The sequence below is a fragment of the Habropoda laboriosa genome, unplaced genomic scaffold, assembly GCF_001263275.1.
Source record: "Habropoda laboriosa isolate 0110345459 unplaced genomic scaffold, ASM126327v1 scaffold23, whole genome shotgun sequence".
Taxonomy (NCBI): Eukaryota; Metazoa; Arthropoda; class Insecta; order Hymenoptera; family Apidae; genus Habropoda; species Habropoda laboriosa.
The window spans coordinates 1,724,425-1,742,177 of NW_017100140.1; the positions used below are offsets into that span (position 1 = coordinate 1,724,425).

The following is a 17,753-nucleotide window of genomic DNA, read 5'->3' on the forward strand; positions in this document are numbered from 1 at the left end:
TAAAAACTGCTACAGTGTTTTTTTCTAAATGGACGTTTGTTACGTTCCATTTTACCAGATCTATATCTACATAAATCATGCACGAAAAAAACATAAGGACTGTGCCTATCCATATTACTACGATTACCGTGAAAGCTAAACGAGAGGCTGACAAGTCAGGCGGTTGCGTGACACACGGTGCATCATTATTCCGTTTTTGCCTATACTATAAAACCGTATTTCATGCGGACGCGTCGATAACCGGTGCTAGGTGACAACGTCTATACGTGTATGCAGAACAATCAGTGAGTCACGATACGCTGAAAATCGAAGTCGGCCCCGCTCGATACATTGGCCTGTGCCGTGCGCCGCTTTCTTCGTACTGTTCTGTGAATGAATCCCAGTCCGACAATAAGAATCCGTCTCTATCAATCAGCGCGAAGGAATCGATCGTTCGACGACTGGATTGACGAGGGGGGAAAATGATACACAGCTCCTCCGTTGACGCAGTGCCCAGAATCCGCACATAAAATACACCAAGGCACCAACCTCAAGTACTTGCACGGTTCTTTGCACCGATTTTTATTAAAAACCAACGAAATTTCCGTACAGTAGGTTAGAAAAGAGTTGTTACATTTCAATTTAAGGTTACGAAGTGGTGTACGTTTTAGCATGCAGATATTCCGACGTGAATTTAAGAGAACGTTTTTAAGGAGAAGGGCGCGTTAAACGTATTAAAACGTTTCAAAAAAAGCACTTGCTCGACAATTTCCAGCAGGAGGAGCAATTTCGCGCAGCCATCGCATGCTAACTCAGCCTTGCCGTCGAGAAACTTTCCGAGAAACTTTTTTTCCATCCGAAGCGGAAAAAGAGAAAAAAAAGGGGGGGAAGAAAAAAATCGAGACTAAAAAACTCGAGCAATCGATACACGCCGTAACGGTCACGAATCGCGGGAAAATGATTACTTATGCATCGGTGATTAAGCGTCGCTTCCTGACTGTGCTACCAGTCGCCCTGAAGTTGTCGTCGATTTCTATGGCAAGACCTTATCGATCTTTAACGCCTCGCGATTACGTGGCGCATCGAGATTGCAACTATTTACATTGAATTACCGAACGACCAGAGATGATCAACGGAGGAGAGAGAGAATGCTCGATGATGCTGCACTTGAACTTTATCACGCGATCGTTAAAGCGACCTAGAAATAACCGACGGCTTCGATGCGTTTTTTACGATCTGTTTAGCATATAATTACCATGTGACATTTTTAGAAATTTATTTCGGGATATGAATAATTCCCACGCGTATTTTGCTTTACTTGAGAGTAGAAGTGGGTTCTTGAACTCTCGCAAAAAATAACGCATTAATAAATACAGTTTTGTGCTTATAAAAAATTATTTAAAAAGTACAGCCACTGTTGGGGAACATAAAAAAAAGAACTACGTCTGAAGATAAATGCTGAAGATAAAAATTTATTTAGGAAGATGCGTCAAAGTCGATGAAAAAATGCACGCAATAATTTATATATAAAGCAATATTTTTCTTTTATCATTTTTACAATTATAAGCAACAAAAAATGATACCTCATTATACAGAACAACGCAGAGCTATTTATTTGAAATTGGCATAAAAAATTCGTTTACGAATCTCTGTAGTGCGGAGACGTTATCGTTATACCCCATTTTCATTTCTGGAGAGCGAACGTTAATTTCGACGGCGGTTCATTCACGACGAGGAGCACTTCGGGTAATACGCAGAAGCTTTGAATGAAACTTCGCAACTAGGTCGAGGCTCGAAAGGTATCAGAAAATGATTTCGTCCGAAAAGCGCTTAGACTCTCGATATTCCGAGAAACCGACGCTTTCCATTCTTTATAGGTGTGAAGATCGTCTTTAGATTATCACTTAAGGCAAAGAAAAAATTATACGGCCGCATATCAGCGAGCCCCTGAATTAATAATTTAAAAAGGCGCGAATGACATATCGGTAATTGCGTATGGTCCATGGAAATAAACGAATTACCCTTTGAATCCGCTTTCCTGACACTGTAATCCATTTAACGTATCCAATACTTATTCTATCATTTAATAGATACATCTTGTGGCGCTAAAAAATTTCGATATCAAATGATCTATACCTGTCTAATTGATTTGCAACTTGTTGATAACCTCAAAAATGTTGAAACTCTCCCAAAAAGCGGACATTCTTTTACAAGAAGCATTATATTCTTCACAGTATACCATGTACGTTAATACCTTCAAGAGTACAGAAATAAACGTATTAAACCACTCGTGAAATAGCCCTTCATTACAATAATCAGTCTAATTTTCGACATAATCTGTTAATCTTATCAAAACAAAGGAGCACGGTCGATATAGAGGTTAGAGTCGACCGTATAGGCGAACGTGGACACGTATTGCGTGCAGAAGAGCCGGTGACGCATTGCAGACGAACAAATTGTTGGGAGGTCAGCGAAATGGACGAAAAAGAAGCAGACGAGGAAAAAGGGGAGAAAAAAAAGAAGAAAATGAAAAAGAGGTTAGATGTGGCGCGTTTCTCAGCCGGCCGAGAAACAACATTCGTCCCTGCCTGGGCGGTAAATCAATTTCATCGAAGGACGATCCGGGAGTTCGAGAATTGTGGCGGGGTCAACGAGCCGCGCACAGCGGCTGCATTAATTAAGTAAACGCTGCTGCTATTGCCGACCTCTTTCAACCGCTAATCGCGAAACGCTCGCGTGATTATGTTCGTCTCAGTTCACCGGTTTTCTGGTTTAGAAATTCAACAATTTAACACGTATCCTTTAGGTTAGGTTTTCGTATCTTTGGTCATCCTTGACCAGTAAAACGATCGGTTAGCTGAATCTGCTCGTTGTGTTAGCGTCTCGATCAGCTGTTGACGCAGCACGTGCGGCTTCAACGAGGATTCCCTTAGAACCAATAGAAATTGGTGTCATTCCCTTGTTCCAAAAGATGAAATTGGATGACTGGACAAAGGTGCACCAGGCAAAATCCACATATGATCGCTCTAAGCAACGAATTACGCCAGGGACACTGGCTGCACGCAGTGTGCTCTCTTATATAAGTTACAACCAGTGGTTAGATAGAGAAGAAGCATAGAGAGCACGATCGACAGACATGAATAGTTCACGCTGCGTGACGTTTTCCCGAGGACATCGCTTTTCCACACGAAAAAAGATCATTAATAAGACGGTCATCTGGAAGCTGTTGTGAACGACCAATGGCTAACGATTAAACGCGGATTGGTCGAGACGTTTGGACGCGTCCAACGACGCATCAAACGCATGTTCTGCGTTGTGACAATGTTCGGCAAGTTCAAATTGCTTCACTTACCAAGTAAGAAGTCAGTGGACGTGTCCAGGAAGTGATCTTCGACACTGGCAGTGTTCTTCGTTGCTCTTCTATCTTCCAATACAGCCTCACTCAAGTTTTACGCGAGAAAAACGACACAGAGACACCGACGATCACCTTCCTGTCGTTAAAAACAACGTTCGCGCCGGTTTTCTCGGATACGCCGAGGCGAGAAGACAAGCGACAGCGTGGAATTGGTCAGTCACTATTTTAGGTACGCGTTACATAGATAAAAATAATCTCGTAGTCACAGAAAATCACGTCAGTTCACATGCACCGTGGTCCAATCGAGCAGTGTACCCCTACTCAGAGTAGACGAGTCTATGAACTCAAGTTTCACGACGTTCACGCGATCCCTTAATACAGAACGAACGGCAACGAGGATGTTACGTAGGTTCAGACTCGATGACACGAGCCTAATAGAGATACAGTCTGATCGTCGATGGCTTTCACCGTAGGCTATTCTCCTCGTCCTCTGTCTCTATCGTCTTTCGGATCGTGACAATGGACTAGAAGCTGCAGCAGCACGCTGCACACCCAGGACGCACCACGCAAGTTCCAGCTGACGTCCTGGCGAATCGAAGAAGTGGGGAGGGGCATAACAGTGTGGGGAACAGAACGGTGGAAAGCGTGGTGGACAGCTTTCGCAGATTTAGATCGGCTCTTGTCGTTGGAGGGATCGCGTCACGTTTGTCACTTATCTCAGTATACCAATCTGTCGACCAATCTTTCACACTTCTAATCAGATCTTAGACGTTAGAATATCGACACACGTCATTAACGACATCTCTGAGTGGTTATGAGGATTGGAACATCAACTTTGGATTAGGTTTAGAGTATCCTATTCGGATGTAGAATTCAAGAAAATGAAGTATTATTCAATGTAGACGGAAAAATCGTGCACTGCTAGCCAACTACTATAGATAGCCTGTCGTGAAATTAGACCGCGTTTTAAGCCACCTAGAAACACGTCTTGTCGTCCCGACGGCGCACGTGTACTCTCGTCCAGCGAGGGTGTTCGCGAGCTGCTTGATCGTCGTCGACGGACTCAGCCAGAATCAAAACGTTACAGGAGGGGGGAATCACCGTCAGAAAGGAGGGGAATATCGGTCGGCTTGGGCTAGTGTTCAAGAAAGAGGAAGCGACCAACCGCGCGACACTGAATGAACTCGTCTCTGACCCCGACACGTCCTACCTCGTTCTCGACCACACGGTTTACCAGCCCATTCCACCCCTCTGTAATTTCTGTTTTACCATGGGAGCCTTTTTCTGATGTCGATAATGATTTAATACACACATCGAGAATTTATCTTAGTTTTTGGAAATGTAGCGCGACGATAAAGCGACTCCCTGTTTAATCTTGATCTCGAATAATAGGTTTCTTTAAAGAAACTAGGTTTAGAATTGATTCCTCTGAACCTAGTATCATGCATCACACTTAAACGTACACGAGTCGATGCTGCTATTACAAATTAACCACGTCGCCCTGTATTCCTTTACTTTATCTTCGCCATTAACTATGTCAAGTACGAAGAACAAACAGAAGCATCTTTCTTTTTTATTTCTTGAAAGGTACACACCAATGTACAGTATATATTCTCGAATGTAAAGCGCTTATTGACAGAGTTAGTCGTTTCAATTGCGGATTAAAGATATAGAGGAGCTTTGATCATGGTGATCGTAGGACTTCGATAAAGGGATATCAGTCGGCGGGTTACGCAAAACAGAAGTCACGACGGGGAAATAAATCGCGTCGGGACGTTCTGTTCCACGCGCATGCCAGCCTCGCTGGTGACGTCAGAGGGTGAAAAATCAATCCAACCTGTACAGTGCGGCAGGACAGGGACGTTGTATATCTGTTTGCCACGGTCACCGTCATTGAATTAGCCGAATTAATTGTAGTTCACCTAATCGATCGCCCTTGGGCCAATTTTCAATTTTAGAATTTCGACCATTTCCGATATTCTCGAAATCCTTCGCAGAATTTCTATGAATGTATTTCTCGCTGGAAGAATGCAACGGGAGAGGAATGATTCTCGGATGGTTTACTTGGAGGAGGGACGAGTTTTCTTAGAGTCTGCAGCGGGAGAGGTAATAGAGGGGGCAAGAGGGAGGAATTTAATGTGAGAGAGAAGCTGACTGGGGTTGCTTGAACTGCAAAAGGAAGAGAAAGAAGTGGACGACCTAGTTGCTACGCGGCAGTACGACGTAGTCTCACGGAGAAACTTGTCCGCAGAGACATAGTTAGCATCTGTAGATTTATCGACGAAAATTCTGTAATGAAATTAGTCCAGAGGTAGAAATAATTCTTCCCCCTCTGTTTTATGACTTTTCTTAACAGCAGTACACGTCGATCTTAACTATCGAACTTTGAAATCCACAGTTTCATAACCTCAAATTACAATCAACTTCGAAGTAAAAAATTCCGTTCGTGTACAAGATAAGGATTTAAGTGACTGCATTTCTACGATATCTACCGTAACGTCAGAGTTCCATTGAAATTCAATTCTTTTCAAGAAACTCCAAGGAAACGAGAGATTCGAATTGAAAAGGCAATAAAAGTGTCACAGGTACTGTTTCCACGTAACGAAACCTGCCGTTACGCAATCCATTCAAACAGTAGTGTTTAATCGATTAATTAATTGTCCGTTTCAGCTTGTTAAGAACGCACACGCCTGTATAATTGGAATAACGATTATGTAATACAGGGTCCCCAGAGCTTGAGAACACGCGACTTTGATCGTTTCCCTATACGCGCCAATGGATATATACATACATATGTACCAGGTTGTGCGGTTTAACAGGCTGACGAACGCCTGACAAACACACAGTTCGGGGAGCCAAGTCTTATCGACCGCGGCGATGCTTTTATTCCGTCTGAATCGTGACGCACCTTATGCGTAGTAAATTGAATTGAACGCTGACGTCGAACGCCTCCCAATGACCAATGACTCCTTCAACTCTGTACCATCGATTTTGCAATTGCCTGATGGTCATATGCTCTTTATGTATCTTTTATGAATTCTATGCGCCTTTTAAATTGGCGACTTTACATGCAGCGACGTTACGAGTTCATACGCATTGTGACGTACATTTGGTGTTTTTATTGTTTTATGGAAATAGAGAGTTTTGAAGTTAAGAAAGTTTACTCTTGGGCAGCTAGAATACTTATAGACATCTAAATATGATAATGAAGTAGGGTGTTACGAAAATCCGAATATTCGAATACCAGTAGAATTCGAAGTGGTTGAATTTTGGATTACTTTGAATATTCAAATTTTCCGAATAAAGAATTCATATTCGAAATAATCCGAATTATTTGAATAGCTCGAATATTCGAAGGGTTTGAATTTCGGATTGCGACGAATATTTCATACACTTGGAATATTCGAATTTTCCGAATAAAGAATTCATATTCGAAATTATCCGAATTATTCGAATAATTCGACGATCCAAAGTTCCACAACCCCAATCAACTTTTTAAAGTGCGACCTGAAATCGAATCACGCGAACACCTATTGACACCCAAACAGTAATCGTTTATCAATTACACAAAAATTCTTCATACACCAAATAGTGATAATCGAAGAAAATATTCACCTCAGAATTGTTTCAACAGAGTAATTACAATTACTCACTTATTATCCACAGCCACCGTTAACCGTCGCAAGTCCCAGGAAAAGAACACACTGGCAGTCTCCGTTCCCGTGATCTTGAAGCTGCATGATAATTGACAAAGGCTGTTTTTCCGTCTGTCACGTCTTGGTGGAAGGCACGACTGCGAGCTACGAGCAAACAATCCGCAAGATTGCAGCCGAAAGGCATTTCTGCATTGCTGTTTGTCCCGTGTCTCAGCATGGATCACCATTAGCTTATCAAGTCTGTTAAACGAGGACGAAAGAAGGCAGAGACACCGAACGAGGCGGTCTTTAAGTGTGTCTGGAGGTGGTCGTGTGATTGTTAAGTAACAGTTTAGATCGTGTATGGTCCTCCGTTGATGAGCGCAACAACGTTGATACACGGTTGCCCGCTTTAATGTACGCTTCTGACTCTCTGTCTTTCAAGTCAATTTGCTCGTGTATTCATTTCAACAATTCGCCAGAAGAATTTTCCCTCTATGATTTGTAACACGTTAATTCGGTGATTTCTTCATAGACTGTTTTTTTCTTTTTCTCCTTTTTTTTTTGGTACGAAATGCTTAACCGCGAAGTTTCCATAAGTTGAATTTTTGTTTTCGGTAAAATTGATGAATGTATGTCAGGAGAGATAGAGAGAGAGAGAGAGAGGGAGAGAGAGTTTGAATGGTTTCTTCTCGGTTTTTTGTTGCAAACCGTACTGAATTTATCTGCCGATTGCGTTTCGCTTGGCACCCGATAGTTCTGTATTGGGCTTCCTTCCAATATCTCTGCAACGATGTTGGGAGGTACACGTGCCACTTTTTAGTTGGCACCGCGTTCTATCGAAATTGTAGGAAAGTATACTCCACACAATTTAGACCGTAATTGGAATTTATATATTTTCGTGGTTGGTTTTGACTATCTTTTTTAACACTTTACACTTCATTGACGCCGCTATTGCGATGTTCATAATGTGCACTGGAGATTTTATAACAATTCGATTATTTGAATACCAGTGGAATTCGGATTTTGGGTTGGAATGGTTGAATATTCGAGTATTCCAAATATTCGGTACAATTCGGAATTCAAACACTTCGAATATCGGAATCAAGAATTCGTATTCGAATTATCCAAATTATTCGAATAAAGAATTCGTATTCGAAGTTATCCGAATTATTCGAAATTTCAAAACAAAGTAATGATGTAAAAAAATAGTTTATTATCAATGTTGCATTAAGCGATACAAAGCAGCAAGATAACATACTAGGTGGTCCATAAATCACTTTACCATATAAAAATCGAACATTTCTTTTTATATTTTTTCTAAATTTTTATTTCAAATTTTGAAAATTTATGCTTTGGACATTTATTAAAAAAATATTCACGACAAAATGACGTATAAAAATAGTTAAACTTTACCATACAAAAGGAATAAATACAAATAATTAAAAGAAACGAAAAATTCGTTCAATTTTTAAATGGCAAAACGACTTATGAGTCATCCTGTATCTTTGAATGGTTCCATTGTTGGATTTAATCAATTCCAGCTTTCATTCAGTAAGTTCGTACCTGCTGGAACGTATTCTGAACCAAGGAAGCGATATGTGGCGCTATCTGCAGGCGGAATTCGCGAATTCTTATCATTTATCACAGAATCTATTGCAAAAAAAAAATGAACAATTCGTACGTTAAGAAAAAACGATCTTTAAAATCATATATTAGTAGAAAGGTCATGGAAAGTGTTAATTTCTCGTGGAAGAAATCTTAATCGATATTCAATTGTCTGAAAGAACCCTGCAGACCATCCAGTTCTGCCAGCAATCTCGATTTCGATTCCGGAAGTCTCGCGTTTTCGTTCGTCCTGCTGAGCTTCTCTTCTCGCAGAAACCAGTCCTTGTTCTTTTCAATTTTCTTCTTCCACGCGTCTGCAGTGAAAACATCTCGTTTGATTCTGTACGAAAGTGGCAAGAAGTTGATACTGAATTGTAGAGCTTTTTTAAATACCGTTTAAATCGTCCAAAGTGCCTGCTTTGCCACCCCATTCGTTTGGAAGGATGTTCTTGTTCATGTAAGAGTGCAATTCCTCGCCACCACCGGTGTGAACGCGAAACTTAACAGTGGAAAATTGGGATGTAAAGTGTGATTGACGAAAATAGAAAATTGGTATGTAAAATGAAATTTGCAAAGATAGGAAATTGCTACTAATTGGGATTTACAGAGATTGAAAATTTCAGTGTAAAGTGAGATTTTGGGAAGATAGGAAATTGCGGTATAAAATGAAATTCATAGAAATAGAAAATTAGGATGTAAAATGAAATTTGCGAAAATAGAAAATTGCGATTAATTGAAATTTACAAAGATAGAGAATTTCGATGCAAAGTAGGATTTACGAAAATAGGAAATTGCGGCGCAGAATGAAATTCGCAAAAATAGAAGATCACGATGTAAAGTGAACTTTACAGAAATAGAAAATCACGATGTAAAATGAAATTTGCGAAAATAGAAAATTGCGATTAATTGAAATTAACAAAGATGGAGAATTTCGATGTAAAGATTGACGAAAACAGGAAATTGCGATATAAAATGAAATTTGCAAAAATGGAAAATCACGATGTAAAGTGAAACTTACAAAAATAGAAAATCACGATTGATTGAAATTTGCAAGATTACGAAATTGCAGTATAATGTGAAATTCGCAAAATTAGGAAATCGCAGTACAATGCGAAATCCGCAAAAGTAGAAAATTAAAATATGAAATAGTATTTTTATTCGTTAAAATTTTATTAGATGCTTCAAGTTACTTACTTTTTGAACGAGTCGATCTTTCAATAGCGGATAGAATATATTTAGAATACTGTCTATAAATGCAGGCGCGTGGAGGAAGTGAACTCTGTGAAGACGCAACGGCATACTATCTTGCACCGCGAGCATCGATTTCCTCACGATACTCTGCGTTGGACTGCATTTCGTGAAGTGAACCACGCTGAATCCCTAATTAGTTGCAGACAAATTCGATCATTAGATAATCGATTTTTCGACGAATGCAACAACCTGATTTCTGAAATTTGTACCTGAAGATCGATCACCATAACGTTCGACAAACAACTTTCTTCCATGAGACGAGTGTCCAGGACCATGAGAATTCTTCTGGAGATCGCCTGGATGGAAAATTTGTCAATTGCCGTGTCTTTTAATCGTAAAACGCTCACACGGTGTCCTTCGTCCGTTAAAGATGGCAAAACGAAATAGTGGCTAATGAGAAGATTGGAAATATTGAAAAGAATTGCATTAAAATTCGAGAGGAATCAAATGAAAATAGAGAAACCAGAGAAATATTGCAAATTAAGAAAAATTGAATTAAAATTCGAGAGGAATTAAAATAAAAACTGTGAAACAAGAGAAATTTTGTAAATTAAGAAGAATTGTATTAAAATTCGCAAGGAATTAAAATGAAAATATCGAAACAAGAGAAATTTCGCAAATTAAAAAGAATCGTATTAAAATAAAAATGGTCAAATAAAAGAAATTTTGTAAATTAAAAAGAATTGAATTAAAAGTCGAGAGGAATTAAAATAAAAACTGTGAAACAAGAGAAATTTTGCAAACTAAGAAGAATTGCATTAAAATTTCAAAGGAATTAAGATACAGTTAATTAAAAGAAATTTTGCAAATGAAAAAAATGCAATTAAAATTGAAGAACAATCAGCTGAAAGTAGTTAAATAAGAGGAATTTCAGTTACATCGATTCGCAGCATTCTTGAATTTCACGTGCAAAAGGATCACGAACAGCGAAGAATTCCGGAATAGCTGTACGAACGCTGAAATATCGCTCCAAAATTAATTTACATCGTTCTATACTATTCTTGCAACCGAACAGGAATCTCTCCAGCCTTGCATCGTCTGCAATTAAACAATTCCAAACAATTAAGTACCCCTATCCACCTAAAAAAAAAAGAACATTAAGAAAACAGCAAAACTAACTTTTCCCCTCAATCCTACACTAAAAATAAAACACTCAACACTCTACGAATTACATTCAATTTAACATTCTCATCAACAATCCCAAAATAAAACAAACTTAATTTCCTTAAGGGGGTCTTCTAGCGTGACGGCCGTTTTTTAGGCCTTCTTTGCTAATTTATTACAGAAGTACGGTAACAGTTATTAACATGAGCTTTATTCCTATGTATTTACTTCTCCTTGAAGCATCATTACAAATTTTTTTCGTTGAAAAATAATTAAATATGGCTGCTGTGGAACACGTCAAACAGGAGCATGAAAAGAAAAAGTAGGTCCATGGTTGCCATGATTCGAGCTGTTCTGCTTATCAGAAATAAAAAAAATCCGATTGATTCTTATTTAGTATGCGTGTAGCTATGGTCGGTAGTAGAATAAAAGAAATATATTGAAAATTAAAAAAATGGCGGCACTTTGAATACGAAGTATCGATTTCTTCGACTTTTTTTCGTCTTTCAGAGGCTCAAAAAATCAGAAAAATGTATATTTTGGCATAATTCTACTACCGACCATAGCCACACATGTTTCGAAGACGTGTGCAAAATTTGAGTTCGATTGGTTCAGTAGTTTTTACCAGATCGTGGCAACCATTTCAGAAAACATGGTTCCGAGAAAAACGCGTTTAAAGTTTTCAGTGCAATTTAGATTCTCCCTTGATGTGCCACACTAAACGAACTATAACTTCGTTATTTTATTGAATACAACTATAAAACTTGAGGAGTACATTCTGAAAGAGTTGTACTTTCGATATACGCAAAAAGATGTGTCACACTAAACGAGCTATAACTTCGTTATTTTATCGAATACAACTATAAAACTTGAGGAGTACATTCTGAAAGAGTTGTACTTTCGATATACGCAAAAAAATAAAAATCGATTTTTTCAAACCGTCACACTAGAAGACCCCCTTAATTTATCCAAAAGAAAAAAGACAGAACTTTGCATATCTCTCAAATTTATCAGCCACTCCTCAAACACACCCTTTGACCCATATTCTCACTCTTTTATTACTATCTTTTTTTCCTCGTCGACACAGAAACACGCAGAAATTATTCAGAATAGTGAATCAGACCCATGTGGTTAGGCAGATGAGGTTGCTTCGCCAGCCATTCCCTTACGGCCACAATGTCGCGTTTCCTCATTTCCGGATCCGCAGGAACCTCCTCGCTTATGCGTTTCTGTTGCTCGGCCGTTGGTGGTAACAACGTCATCGTGCACTGCAAGCGGTCGGTCATTTTTCAAAAAGCAGAAACGCCGAGTATGTAGTCGTTGGAAAGGAATTAGGGGAAAGGAGGAAGTCGTACGAACGAAACAGGAATCGCTCGGAAAAATTTCTCAGGATCGCTATCTGTTTTCCTTCTTTTTTTTTTTTTTTTTTTTCACATTACAAACGGAACTTTTTTCCTGCAAAAGGAAGCGAACTTATCGCAGAGACAGCACATTGATAACCAATATTGACGCTCGTCACATATGTGTCTCGTCTTACGACGAGCATATATGTTTGCGAACAAAGTGCGAAACTTTGTTTCCGCGGAAAATGAACGTACCGACGGTTTGGACAAACCTTGAATCCCGCTTGTTTCGTCGAAAATATGTATTAATGTTTGAAGTTCTCTCGAAGTGTATATATGTAAGTTGATGTTTGAGAAGCTTTTAATAGAGGAGAGAGAAAGAATGGTTAAATTAAGATGGAAGCTGGTGTGTTTTCAACGACTTCCTCTTTAATGGTTTTGACCCCGAACTCTGGCTGCCAATTAGCATGATTATGTCACGAGGACCGGCAATGGACGACAGGCGGTTTTTTTTTTTTTTGCGTTTATTCGATGCGATACGGTTTTTGTGAATTTTGGGGAGGATAGATTTTCTGAGCTTATGGAACAGTTTTTCGGGAATGTTAAATTGGTAAAAGTTATTTATGAAATATAGAAGATTTTTGTATTTTAAATTTTAGTTAAATGGGCATTTTTATATATCTAATTACTTGTATAAAATATAAAAAATTTGTCGATCCTTTGTCACTTTTAACTTTTAAATTGGTGAGAATTATTTGCAAAAAATTTTTAAATTGCTTTGTCATTTTTAACTTTCAAATTGGTATAAATTATATGCAAAATAGTTTGAAAATTGTTCTATATCTTCTCAGTTTTAACTTTTTTTATGCATCGAAGGCTGAACTAACGATAAACAGCTAAGAAACAAAACGAAACTTATAAATTGGCAAACATTATTTCAAAAAAATTTTTTTAATTGTCCTACGTCTTCTCATTTTTAACTTTGTTTATATCACAGTAATAATCACAGAAACAAAACCAAACTTTCAAATTGGTAAAAATTATTCCCAAAAAATTTAAAAAATTTTTCCAAACTTCTGTCATTTTCATCCTTTTCCATGCATTGAATGCCGAATGAAAGGTAAACAGGCGAGAAACAATAATCACAGGAACAAGGCGAAACGCATGTTTCGTCACAGCTAAAGAAACAGTCGAGGATTTATCGGTGTCGCGCTTCCGACCTCGTCGTTTACGTAAACTGTCGAACCCCGAAGGTGAAACGAAACAGCCATTCGTAAAAAGAACGCCCAACATTACGGGGAAAAGGAGAATCGACGTGATCGGAATTGAACGTTAACATCGTACATTGCGTCACCGTTGAATCTCTAAATCTCGAATCGGTAATTCGATCGGTGAAAGCTCGTTTCGGTACCACGAAACCGAGCCCCTCGCTGTCGAAGATCGCTCGAACGTGAGCGAAATTGATTAGATCGACGTGGATATCGTGAAAATCGTGATGCGGGTGGAGAAAGCGCGAGCAATGTAAACAATGAACCGAACAAGTGTTTTTCGATTGATGAAATTTATCGCTCTTTGCGTCGAGCGGTGATTGCGTGTATTGGGCGACGGTAGTCGAAACTTTTTCTGTGTCTAAGAGTAATTTTTCAGGAAATTTTTACGAATTCTCATGGATTTTTGCGAATTTTTCTGAACATTGATGGACTTTTATCAATTTTTATGAAATTTCTATGAAAACTTAGAGAAAAATCGATTTTTCTTTATGAATTCCTATGGATTTTTATCAATTTTTATGAAATTTCTATGAAAACTTAGAAAAAAATCAATTTTTCATCGTCCCTGCTTAAAATATCGAAGAGACTGTCGAAATTTTTATGAAAATTTAGAGGAATATCAATTTTCTATCGTCACTAATTAAAAACTAAAGAGATTTTTATGAAAAACTAGAGAAATATCAATTTTTCATCGTCACTACTTAAGCAAATGAAGAAATTTTCGAAACATTAATGAAAATTTAGAGAAATATTAATTTCCTTTTTCGCAAATAACTAGTAATTCTGAAAAAATCCTCGTCCATTCAGAAATAAAGAAGTTTTCGATGCAAAGTGTTAATAGAAACATTCATCTAAAAGAAAAATACGATCCTGTTTCAAAAACTCATGGTGATTTCGATTTTTTAGTAACAGAAAAAGTATCCTAATTGATATTGACCGACAATAATGGATCGGTTATTCTCTGATAAAAAGAATCGTGCAAACCACCTTGTATACAAAGATTCTGACGATCTGTTCCTTCTTTTCAGTTTTATTGCAGGTATCTCAAGCAAGTTTTATGCAAAAATATTTTAATTTCCTGAATTTATTTTCACGAAGAATTTCTAGTCTTGTTAGTTTCAGGTAATTATTATTCCACGTTAAATGTTAAAAAGGAATCGCTGTAATGTCGTTCGGAATAGTAATTTGGTATATTTTTCAATGAATCCACCACACCAGAAGAGAAGATGAGAAAAAAATGCTTGTACCAAAGAAAAGACACTTCCTTTCGAAAAAGAATCTCTAATCGAATCACTTTTTAACCTGTGCGGAAATAAGTTCAGCGACTGGAATTGCCAGTGCTTGACTGTACAGGGTGGTTCACCTACTAAAAAGTTTGCGAAGCAAAATAATTTTATTTTCTACCTTCTACAATCAAATTTTCATAGTATTCACTTTAAATTAGTTATACTTTAATGCTCTTCTAATTTTCGTAAAGAAATACAGGGCGTTTCATTTTTTTTTAAATCAAAGAAGGCCTTCAAAATTTTATATGTAAATAATGTAGAAAAAAATAATTATTTTAACAAGAGTCTCCCTTGAAGTTATCGAATAATTTCAAATTGTGATTTCAAGTCGTAAATTTAAACGAATCACTCTGTATTTTCGCTTTAATTCGAGGAACAAATGAATTTCTGCTTCCGAAATGATGTTTTCGATATCAGTCTAAAATTTCGAATTACGATTTCTTCAAATTGAAAAGAATTGTGAAAAATCTTGCATATATTGTCTCTAATCGTTCCTTGAACTCGTACGTTTATAGTAGCTCTGAGCAAAACAGGTGTGAATTGAACGAGGCCACTGATAGCAGGCAGTTTGCAGTCTGCAAATCCGTATTAGACATTGCTTGCTAATTCGATAAAGTATCTTTGTCTCATACTAGATAAAAGTAAAAAATATTGTATTTTATCGAGCTACGTAAATTTCAACGTTGGAAAAACATTTATCACCAATCCTAATTTTACCAGATTTTTAAAAACATACAAATCACGATTCTACTATTTTTATTATTTTTTTCTTATTTTACTGTTTTTTAAATTAAAATTTTTCGAACGAAGAATGAAGATTGTTTGTTAGAGGAAAATAATATTGCAACTGTTTTATTTGACTCACCAGAATCCTCAGAAAGTGTGATAGCAGGTTCCACAAATTATCAGATCGACACTAAGTTTCAGGAGGAAGATATTCGAAGTGTAATTCCACAGAGTGTGTGATAATTTCTAGGGAAAAAAAGTGTGTGTTACGTGTGGAGGACGACGTGAAACTGCAATCTCTGTTCGGAGCAAAGCGATTCCTCTAGTATGGCACAGTGATACACGTGGTCCCCACCATCGCGATCGAAAAGCGTGGTAGGTCGTGATTTAGAAAAGCGTCTAGACTCGCTGAAGTTTCTCTTTTTTTCCGGAAATTTTCGTAACGGAGCCCTTCTGTTACCATTAGGTCGAATAGTGCCCCATTAATTCTTAGTACCGCTCGAATAGTGCCATTGCTTCGAATTATTTTGCGAGGAGAAGTTTTGGGTTTTTCAAGTGAGAAAAGAAATTCGAAAAAGTTGAATGAATATTTCAGAATTTCTAATTCTAAATTATCACGAATATTTTGTTAATGGTTTTTGCGTCGTAAATGGTAAAAGTGGAGTCGAACTTCTTTTTGAAAAAATTTTGGATTTTTGAAGTGAGGAAGGAAATATTTTATATTGAATTAAAATTGGAAAATTTAATTTGAGATTTAATCTTTAATTTAATTTAGGATTTGAGTAATAGTTGTCACATTATTTATAGTAAAAATGGATTCGAATTACTTTCGTAAGAAAAAATCTTTGATTTTTGAAGTGAGAAATAAAATTTCAAAATTCTATAATATTTTCTATCGTTAAAATTTGATTAGGTAATGCTTTTCACATCATAAATAGTAAAAATGGAGTCGAATTACATTCGTAAAAGAGTACTCTGGAATATCTGAGGTGAGAAAATTCTGTAAATTTTTCTATGCTTAAAATTCGACAAAAAAGAACGTTCGACAAGAGTGTCGCCCAAATATTTGAATCGAGTTCGATATATTTGTCGCCGGAAGTTTGCAGTGTCGCGTACGAGTATACGTGGAAACCTCTCGTGTCCTTAAATTTCAGCTACGAAGAGTGCAATTGACGAAATGATAATACTTCAACGATTTACGAAATGTTCGCTTGCTTCACTATATACAACAGCCTTTGCATAGCTTGCATCTGGTGCATTCTCTTCTCCGCATGGTAAAACCGCCATTTAAATTCTACATAACCTCCCGCGATCAACGAACTAATCGATCATTTTACAGTTTTCCAAATTTAATTCGCTCGAAAAAAGTCGATTCCAGCGAATGTTTCTGTTACAAAAGATCGAAAGACAAGAGAAAAGTTTCTCGTATCGTTCAATGCTGTTTGAGCTCTAACGAAGCTCTGATCTCTCGTAGATCTCGAGGAAGGCACTGTCAGTCGGATAAAAAGAATCAAGAGAAATACAAATACCGAGTATTCGTAAAAGAAGAATCGTCGAAGGAATAATGAGAAAAAGAATCGAAAGTTTGTTATTTAGAAAAAATTATATTTCTATTCGAAAATAAACGAGGACAATGATCGATAAAAAATTTGTATAGATCTCTACGAACACTGTGGATTATTCAGGAAATTACAAGTTGTATGGATTATTTCGAAATACAGATTGATAATGATTAATTGAAAATCAGTTATTTTCTTTGGTAATTTTCAATTAATTTTGTCCCTGAGCCATTAAAGTGTATTCAGGTACAAGTAGAGGTTCCAATTGAGGCTCAATCATCAGTTCCTTCTTCTCGTCGACGTTCTGTTTAGCATTGAGGTCTTTTATGACCAGTTTTGTGCCCGCCAGGTCGGTGTCGTTGTCTAGAATCTGGACAATCTTTTGCACGGTCGAATACTCCATCACCACAGCTGATTTAGCGTCGTTGGGTGTTTGAGAGGCCTCTGACATCTTGGTTCTGTCCTCGAGCTCCCAGTTTCCCATCATTTCTCTGAATCATAGGGGGTTTTTTGAAAAGAGTAATTAATGTGCAGATTAAAAAGTGGAATAAAAGTAGAAATCTTCTTGAATGTTTTACGTTCACTTTCAAATTCTTTGAAAATTCTTTAGGAATTTTTTGAGAATTTTCTGAGAGT

General features: G+C 37.5%; 3 protein-coding genes across 4 annotated transcripts in view; all 3 read right to left on the minus strand.

The window, feature by feature from the left end:
• The window catches only part of LOC108580327 (rho-related BTB domain-containing protein 1), a 15,323-nt gene extending 8,265 nt beyond the window's left edge, over positions 1-7,058 (minus strand). Inside the window, exon 1 of one of the 2 annotated variants that reach the window (XM_017944066.1) lies at positions 6,988-7,058. The gene's annotated coding sequence lies outside the window, so the exon portion shown is untranslated. Of the gene's footprint in view, positions 1-3,331; positions 3,438-6,987 lie in introns of those variants that run through there. The other variant, XM_017944058.1, reaches the window with a different exon arrangement.
• A 1,672-nt stretch (positions 7,059-8,730) lies between these two features.
• On the minus strand, positions 8,731-15,828 carry LOC108570430 (alpha-tocopherol transfer protein-like). Its single transcript, XM_017932293.1, has 7 exons — positions 15,698-15,828; positions 12,056-12,200; positions 10,707-10,866; positions 10,038-10,218; positions 9,772-9,957; positions 8,971-9,076; positions 8,731-8,891 (listed from the first exon to the last, which is right to left on the minus strand). Exons 2-7 carry the CDS (start codon positions 12,192-12,194, stop codon positions 8,731-8,733), a joined length of 933 nt encoding a protein of 310 aa, XP_017787782.1. The 5' UTR covers positions 12,195-12,200; positions 15,698-15,828.
• A 1,500-nt stretch (positions 15,829-17,328) lies between these two features.
• LOC108580072 overlaps positions 17,329-17,753 on the minus strand; it is a 1,370-nt gene continuing 945 nt past the window's right edge. The window contains exon 3 of the mRNA XM_017943734.1: positions 17,329-17,608. Coding sequence (XP_017799223.1) covers positions 17,329-17,608 — 280 coding nt within the window. The remainder of the gene's footprint in view (positions 17,609-17,753) is intronic.